This window comes from Epithele typhae, assembly GCF_022376455.1.
Source record: "Epithele typhae strain CBS 203.58 chromosome Unknown BXZ73scaffold_133, whole genome shotgun sequence".
NCBI lineage: Eukaryota > Fungi > Basidiomycota > Agaricomycetes > Polyporales > Epitheliaceae > Epithele > Epithele typhae.
In genome coordinates this window covers 64,808-72,965 of record NW_025954324.1, presented here as the reverse complement: position 1 = coordinate 72,965, position 8,158 = coordinate 64,808, and the positions used below count along the sequence as shown (strand labels likewise).

Genomic DNA, 8,158 nt, shown 5'->3' with positions numbered 1-8,158 from the left:
GATCCATCTTTCCCGGACGCCCGATGACGTCCTCCGCCCTGCCATCTCCCAGCGCCCAAACATGACGATTCCATCCAGGCGACCTTCAGTGTGCTCGGCTGCACATACACACTTTCTCCAATCCAAGTACAATAATCCAATTCATGAAACAACGCACAAACGGACATCAATCCCTGCGCTTATCACTTTTGCTGCCCGTCACCCTGTTGTACTCCTCAGCCAGTCGGTCGTACTCCTGCGCGTTCTGCTCCGCTTGCTTCTTCACAACATCTACGTCCGTGTGGATCAGGGGTCAGCGAGAATATTAAACCGCCAAACGATAAACGCACCATAGCTTTTCGCCTTTCTTCAGCCACTGTAAGCCGAGCCTTGAGATCCTTGATCTCCTTAGCCTGATCCACACCGTTCAACTTCGAGCTCGAGTCTAGCGTAGGATGAGCTTCGTGAGTACACGTGTGAAGTGACATGGTACATACCGACTGCTTCAACTTGGCATACTCTTCTTGGGTGTGAATGAGGTCGAGGACCATGGAGAACGTGCGGGTGAGGACAAGGGACAGGAACAGGCAGAAACCGGTCAGGTACACGTTGCGCTGCGCACTGCGCACGAGTCAACGGTGAATCCAATGCGCACAAGGCAAGTGGGGGACACGTACTAGAATTTGCGCGCCGCGATGTTCGTCTCCCCACGGACATCCTGACACCCGAACCCGTCGACTTGGCCAAATCCGCCTCCGCAGTCACCCTCCACATCCTCTGCACCGCATCCACGAATAATATCGCCACGAAACTGGACGTAATCTCATGAGAGGAAGTGAGGGGGAAGGGGCACACGACACGCGACGCACATGAACGAAATCTTGACCCCGTATGCAACCTTCGCGATCAAAGGAGACTCGGAGAGAAAGTTGAAGATCTTCTTGCGGACCACGTGCGGTAGAGGGAAAACGAGCACGCAGAACGCGCCCATCTCGGAGGCGAGGAGCATGAAAGTGAGAGTGTAGCTAGAGGTGGGTCAGCGGATAAGTCGTTGGGGCATGAAGGCCAGCGGAAGACTCACTAGACCGTCATGGTGGGCTGCGGCGGTGCCTTTGGAGGGAGGTGAGGTGCGGGCAAGAGAGTGTTGATGGGCAGGGGCCGTGGCGGGCGGTATTTGAACGTTTGAAGAGGCGAGTCGAGATGCGCTGCGGGACACGTTGGGCGTCCGGCGGCGCTACGTCATCTTGCCCCAGCCTCGAGGAAGCCCGGGCCGCCGCTTTGTCAGCCAGACCGGGTCTCTGCAGTGGTCCTCGGGCGGCGTCTGGCGGCGTACGCGTCCACAGGGTGACGACGCCGCGTCTGCCACTCACAAACTTTTCTTCCCTTCGCTCCTCCTCCACTCTCACCGCCCCCAGTCTACCTCCATGGCCCCCATCTCCGTCAAAATCAAGCATGCTGGAAAAATCCACGACGTGCAGCTAGACCCCGACCAGCCCCCGGTCCTCTTCAAGGATGCGGTTTATCAGCTTACCGGGGTCCCACCAGAACGGATGAAGGTCATGATTAAGGGTGGGACGCTCAAGGTGTGCCTGTCCTTTTCGCTTCGCCCGTTCATTCGCACTCAACAGACGACCACAGGATGACATCGACTGGCGGAAAGTGGCTCCCAAAGCGGTGGGTCGTGCGTAGGACGGTCTTGTGGCGAATCTCATCGCGTCTCGGAAACAGGGCCAGACTTTCATGGTCATCGGCGCGGCGGGGGAGCTCCCTAGGCCTCCGTCGACCCCCATCCAGTTTCTCGAAGGTGCGCCACCCGTTCCAATCTCTGTATGCGAGCTTCGGCAAGCTGATTGCTTCGCTTCGCGAAGACATGGACGAGAGCGAGGTCGCGCAAGCGGTGCGTATATGCGCCCCGCACAAGCGTATACATCATCTCACGCGCGCCCATGATGCAGCTCGCCCTTCCTGTCGGGCTCGTCAACCTCGGCAACACATGCTACATGAATGCCACACTGCAAGCGATGCGCGCCATCCCCGAACTGCAGACCGCACTCGACCGGTGCGTCCGCTCCACCCTTTCCTCTCGCGCTCCCTCACTCACCATCGCCTCCGTCCCCAGATCGTCACCCGGCGGGATCTCGTCCTCGCTCAAGATGCTCTACAGCAGCATGGCGAAAACCACGGACAGTATCGCGCCCAACGCCTTTCTCGCCGCCCTCCGCCATGCGTTCCCGCAGTTCGCGGAGCAGAGCCAGTCGAGTGCCGCGAAGATGCTCGGCCGTGTTGCATATGCGCAGCAGGGTGCGCATGCCGTCTGTCCGCCCGTGAACCCCATATCGGCTGACGAAAATGTTTTTTTTCAGACGCGGAAGAGTGCTGGACGCAAATGGCTACAGCGCTCAAGGACGTGCAGGGTCTCCCGGGACCGTCCTCTGGGTCTGCGAACGCGAAGTTCATCGAGCAGTACATGACCGGGGAGGTTAAGCGAATGTGCGTTGTCCCTTGTCTATCCATCAGTCCCCCTGCATGCTAACCTTGTGCGTTTAGTCTGAAGTGCGAGGAGACACCGGAAGAGCCCGAGTCCATTGCGTACGAGAAGGTGCTCAAGATCGCATGCAATATCTCGAATGCAGTCAACTACATGCAGCAGGGCATCATGGAGGCGCTCGACGGTAAGATCGAGAAGCAGTCCGCGACGCTTGGGCGCGAGGCCGTGTACAGTTCGACGCAGCGGTTAACACGCCTCCCGACGTACCTCACCGTGCACATGGTTCGCTTCGCGTGGAAGCGGGACATCCAGAAGAAAGCGAAGATCATGGTCGGTTCCCCTTCCCCGCACGACGGCGTTGCTCCCCATTGACGCGTTTTGCTTGCAGCGGAGAGTGAAGTTCCCGACGGAGTATGACGCCCTCGACATCGCGACGGACGAGCTCAAGGCAAAGCTCCTACCCGTGAGCCGGAGGCTGAAGGAGATCGAGAAGGAGCGCGGGGAGCGCGGCAAGGTCCGCAAGCGCACCAAGGCCGCTCAGCCCACGAAGGACAAAGAGGGCGACGTTCAGATGGCGGATGCGGACGCGCCTGCGGCCTCCTCTTCGGCAGAACCTGCGACTACTACGACCGCAGACGGTACAACGGCCGAGACGGACAAAGGCAAGGCGGTTGCGGGTGCGGAGCTCGATGAGGAGAGCGTGTACCGCGAGAAGGAGGGCAAGGAGCTCGAAGCACTCATCTACCCGGACGTGAAGGCGGACGTCGGCGCGAGCATGACGGGGCAGTACGAGCTCGTTGGTGCGTCTCGTTACCCTGTCCTCCCTCGAAGTTTCTCTGGCAAGTTCTCCGGAGGCTGACGGCTCACGCCATCCACAGCGATCGTCACGCATAAAGGCGCCGAGGCGGACGCGGGGCACTACATTGGCTTCGTGAAGAAGAGCGCGCTGCACATTCCTGGCGCACCACCAGTGGATGAGGATGACGACGACTGGTACAAGTTTGACGACGAGAAGGTGTCGATCTTCCCTGCGGAAAAGCTCGAGACGCTTTCCGGTGGCGGGCAGGACGCGTCGGCGTACGTGCTGTTATACAAGAGCCGGCCGTTGATTTAGAGTGGAGTAGGGGAGGGACAGCGGGATGGGAGGGGCTGGGATAACGTCGAACGATTGTATGGGTGTACGAAATGGCATGGGGTGTAGGTGCGACTGTCATGTTTGATCTCATGCGTCGAAGGGCCCTGTTGGTGGTGAGTCGGTTTCGTCGATCCCGGCGTACGCAATTGCTCAGCATCGCGGAAGTCAGCCGAGATTCCATCATCCCGCGATGGGCCCACATCGAAGGTCGATCGTCGCTCTCGTATGTCAGCCTCACCTTGTTCAATAAGTAGCCTCTGCCGTTCTCGAGAGCATCGCTACGTTCCTTTCTGCTCTGCTCTTTCTTCATTCAAAACACTCCCCTCTGGCTAGGATTTTACGCTTTGATTTCTTCCTCTGCAGGTTCAGCTCTTCTACGTTCTAGGCCTAGCGCATCCGATGGTTTCTTCAACCCCACTCTCCCGTGTGCTCGCTCTCTGTACCGTTCTGGGAGCCGTCACAGCAGGAGCCGCTCCACGCTCCCCTCCGCACGCTGCCCTTGCGCGCCGTGGCAACACGATCCCTTCCGGGCCCAAATTCGTTCTCTACAGCCAAACCCCCGTCACCCCCGTCCTGCCCGACCTCTCGCAGATTCAAGGCTTCAACGTCTTGTACGCCTCTTCCTCTCCTCCTTCTGCTCTCTGCCCTTTTCCTTGTTGACTTTTCTCCCGTCACCAGCAACCTCGCCTTCCTCCTCTCCGATGGCCCACACGACCAAGCCGCCGCCTGGGCCGCCACCGACCCCGCAACGCGCGCGGCCCTCAAGGCGCAGTACAACGCCGCCGGCGTCGCGCTCGTCGTCTCCGCCTTCGGCGCAACGGAGCTCCCGACCTCCGCGGGCGCGGACCCCGCCGCGCTCGCCGCGCAGATGGCGCAGTTCGTGAAGCAGACGGACCTCGACGGCATCGACGTCGACTGGGAGGAGGTCGAGCTCGTCCGCGCGAAGCCGGGCGTCGGCGAGAAGTGGCTCGGGGACTTCACGCGCGCGCTGCGGGCGGCGCTCCCGCAGGGGCAGTTCATCTTGACGCACGCGCGTGAGTCTCTCATCTGTCTGCGAGCGAGGAAGGGGAAGGACGCGCTGACGCGGGATGCGGGACAGCCGTCGCGCCGTGGTTCGCGCCGGACTTCGTGCCCGGGGGCGGCTACCTCGTCGTCCACAAGGACGTCGGCGCGCTCATCGACTGGTACAACATCCAGTTCTACAACCGTGAGCCCTCTCTGCCTCCCCCCTCCCCTCGTGTCCACGCTGACTGACTCCACCGTACGGCAGAATCGCCGACCCCGGGGTACGAAGACTGCACGAGCCTCATCACCGCCGGCGGGGGCTCCGCCGTGCTCGAGATCGCCGCCTCGGGCGTCGACAAGAGCAAGATCGTCGTCGGCAAGCCCGGCGCGCCGCAGGACACGGTCAGCGGCGGCTACATGGACCCCGCTGCGCTCTCGGCGTGCCTCGCGCAGGCGCAGGCGCAGGGGTGGGACGCCGGGGTCATGGTCTTCCAGGTCGGTCAGCCTCCCTTTGCGCCCGCACAGGCCCGAAGGGATGGAACGGAGAGCTGACTGCGCGCGCGCATCGACAGTACCCCCACGCGGACACGCACTGGGTCTCCGCGGCGAAGGGCTCCGGCTTCAAGCAGCCCGGGACTGCACCACTCAACCAGTCGGGTTTACCGCCGACGTTGAACGCCAGCCCTGGGCCAGCGAGCAATTTGGCGCCGCCGCAGGAGACGGGGCGATTGGGGATCGTTGGTGCATTCATCTGGATGGCAGCGTCCGTGGCATGCAAGTTGGTATCGTAGCGTGACCATTGTGATTCTTGATGAAGTTGGGCCAATGGAATAATTCATTTCCGATGTCGCTTTGTCCTCATAGGTTGAGATATGGGAGCAGAAGTGCAGGTACAGCGATACGATTCTACCTCTTCATGGCATAAAAAGCTATAACCTCCTTCTTCTATGAACCCTGCCCGGATTGAACGGACGACCTTGAGGATTTCCCATCTGGAATCTCACGCGCTACCACTGTGCCAAGGGTTCTTATCAACAACTTCTTAAATTACATTTATATTGTTTTAGGTTGAGGGAAGAAGTCACCAGTGGTTCTAGCTTAGATCTCACTTCTACAGACCTGTACCTCTGCTTCTACGGCTGTCTGCAGCTTGACCCTCAAGGCCTCACCTCTGCGTCTCTCTTTGGCACCATGGCCGGGAAAACGCTGAGCAATGGCACGCTCAGCCTGCGTTTCATGCAGAATGCGCAACGGGCGAAACTTCAGTCTCAGGTGACGGCCGAACAGGCGAAGATCAAGGACGACGCGGAGTGGTCGGTCTCTCAAGAACTGAAGGACGCGTGGGGTATTGGACAGTCTTCTGGGTCTACGTGAGTCTCCATTCGATGCCTTGTGTCGTATAGGCTAGATTTTGCCCACAGAGATGATACCGTCCATGAAGACTCGTATGTGCCGTTCATGAGCCAAGCGGAGACGTCTTCTGGGCCCTCCTCGAGCGAACCGCCATCAAAGGCCGTTCTGAAGGGGCGGCGGACATTCACCCCTCGAGGGGAGGTGATTGCAGAAGAGGTGCGTGCCCCGTCCACCGGTGGACATTCCACATACAACCTGCGCTCGCACAGTCCAAAGACAAGCAAGACGGCGAAGACCTAGAAGAAAAGCCTGACGATCTGGAGTACGACGATCACCCACGCCCCAAGCGACGTGCGATGCCCACTTCGATCTCAAACTTCAAGGCCCCCATCTCCACGCGTCCTGATGGTGACAAGAAGGTCGCTCGAAAAACGGCACAGCAGCTCATTCGTGAAATCGCACCGATCGATGTCTCGACCCCTCCTGATACTTCAAGATCCGCTCGCCCGCCGGCACCGTCAGGTACCGCCTTCATGAAGCCTGAGGGTGTCGATGCGCCTGTTCCACTACCCAGCAAACTCGTCAAGCGTGAAAGAGTGGAGTCCGCTGGTAGCGCGGAAGGGAAGAAGAAGAGGAAGAAGAAGAAGGATGCAGTCTCATAAGTGTCTCTTCTTACTCTCGACATTCCTGTGGCGTCTCCCCTTGTGGATTAGTTTTGTAGTGAATTCTGATGTCTTAATGAAGTTGCCGTGACCCCATAGTACGTCTTCAAGCTGCTCTATTCACTCGAATCTTGACTCGTGCTACGTCCATGTTCAGCGGGAAGTCTCGCTTCGACCTGGTTTCGTTGCAAACTTGAAACAGTGCTTATTGGTACGGATACAAAGGACGCGCGCCAGCCGGTATCAAGCCATTTTGTGAGTACACACGACATTTCCAAGATTCAGATGGCTAAAGAGCGGTCGATAGTGCCCATAACTCGCTACATTACTAGGACACTTTGCGCTGGCTAGGCTCAACTTAAACAAGCTCGCAGCCAACGCAAAGCTCAAGATAAATCAACGTTGGAGCTCGACTGCTCAATCCAGATGGCTCATTGCATCCACCGGGGTTCACCGCCAATCCTTCCTTGACGATAAGACCAGCATGCCCTTGCGCATCCGGAGAAGGTGGACCATCGAACCGGCTGCGGCCCTCGAAGCGTTTCCGCTATACTTATACGTGCTTCTCGCAGCGTCTCGCCCACGATCAGTGCCGTCGCAGCATGGCAGCCACTCCTCTGCAAAGTGGACGAAAGCCGTTCTACGTGCGCAAATGCCGGTTTATCGCTTCAGACCTGCACGCCACAGGTGCGTGAAACACGGGCTTGGGTCCGCCGCGCCTGCGCTGAGGCTCATTCTGCATTCAGTCGCGAACGCTGCTGGACCCTCTGACGGCTCGCCACGCCATGCTCTCTTGGGAGAGCTGAAGCCATGCCGCATTTGCCACTCCCGAGGCCCCCGGGTGCCCATCCACGATGGTCGCATCGACAAATGGGTCGCCCTCGTATATCCGTCCTCGACGCTCGCACTGATGCCAAGACCCCAGTCTAGAAGCTCCCTTGCTTTCCTTGACATCTCCTCACCATGCGCACCGTCAAGCACATCAGGCTCAGCGTCGGTGATAACACACACCCTTCCCGCCGCGCACGGAGACATCACACAAGAGCCCCCTGGTCCCCTTTCAGAGCTAGTGCACCATACATCGGACGTCGCTCCTGCCGCCCGGCTCCTTATCGAACGATCCCTGTGGCGTTCAGCCCTTGCTTCGAGCCTTGCACGCGTATGCGACGCTGTGGGCATCTCCCACACCTCGCCCCCTTCCACAGTCCGCCCGACAGCCCGGTGGAGCGCCGCTGCGTGCAACCGCGCTCAGCTATTGCTGGCGCGCGCGCGAACACCTCCGCCTGTGCGGCTCATCGTCCTCCCTCGCCTTCTCTTCTCTTCTCCCTCCACCCTTCGGCCCCGGACGGCGGCGCGACTCCCCCCGTACTTCACCCGCCGCGCACGTGGGGCGTCTCTGCACCCACCGCCCCCTTCGCGCTCCCCGAGCCCCGGCGCCGACTCGGAGAGTCGGACGTCTTCCATGCCTCGCGCTCCTGCACGCCCGGAAACCTTGCAATCGTGCCCGCACGCGTCACCGGTCGCCCTCGGTGCCGT

The 8,158-nt window shown here is 59.8% G+C and overlaps 4 protein-coding genes and 1 non-coding gene across 5 annotated transcripts; 3 read left to right on the top strand and 2 right to left on the bottom strand.

Annotated features, from left to right (window-relative positions):
• Window positions 1-166: 166 nt before the first annotated feature.
• BXZ73DRAFT_93370 (B-cell receptor-associated 31-like protein) lies at window positions 167-1,071 on the bottom strand (the record flags this gene model as incomplete). Its single annotated transcript, XM_048026653.1, has 7 exons — window positions 167-270; window positions 326-410; window positions 477-600; window positions 657-682; window positions 703-790; window positions 849-1,004; window positions 1,061-1,071. 7 exons carry the CDS (start codon window positions 1,069-1,071, stop codon window positions 167-169), a joined length of 594 nt encoding a protein of 197 aa, XP_047871444.1.
• Window positions 1,072-1,403: 332 nt separating this feature from the next.
• On the top strand, window positions 1,404-3,581 carry BXZ73DRAFT_56944 (cysteine proteinase; the record flags this gene model as incomplete). The annotated part of the gene is made up of 10 exons (XM_048021528.1): window positions 1,404-1,562; window positions 1,618-1,653; window positions 1,708-1,783; window positions 1,848-1,876; window positions 1,935-2,038; window positions 2,099-2,280; window positions 2,343-2,469; window positions 2,527-2,797; window positions 2,856-3,267; window positions 3,346-3,581. The coding sequence occupies 10 exons, from the start codon at window positions 1,404-1,406 to the stop codon at window positions 3,579-3,581; spliced, it is 1,632 nt and encodes a 543-aa protein (XP_047871443.1).
• A 420-nt stretch (window positions 3,582-4,001) lies between these two features.
• Window positions 4,002-5,398, top strand: BXZ73DRAFT_56951 (chitinase; the record flags this gene model as incomplete). Its single annotated transcript, XM_048021530.1, has 5 exons — window positions 4,002-4,213; window positions 4,281-4,636; window positions 4,702-4,809; window positions 4,873-5,102; window positions 5,180-5,398. 5 exons carry the CDS (start codon window positions 4,002-4,004, stop codon window positions 5,396-5,398), a joined length of 1,125 nt encoding a protein of 374 aa, XP_047871442.1.
• Window positions 5,399-5,555: 157 nt separating this feature from the next.
• On the bottom strand, window positions 5,556-5,635 carry BXZ73DRAFT_t204. The gene has a single exon. It is a non-coding gene; the product is annotated as a tRNA-Trp (tRNA).
• A 163-nt stretch (window positions 5,636-5,798) lies between these two features.
• On the top strand, window positions 5,799-6,622 carry BXZ73DRAFT_93367 (uncharacterized protein; the record flags this gene model as incomplete). Its single annotated transcript, XM_048026652.1, has 3 exons — window positions 5,799-5,977; window positions 6,029-6,176; window positions 6,230-6,622. 3 exons carry the CDS (start codon window positions 5,799-5,801, stop codon window positions 6,620-6,622), a joined length of 720 nt encoding a protein of 239 aa, XP_047871441.1.
• Window positions 6,623-8,158: the final 1,536 nt, after the last annotated feature.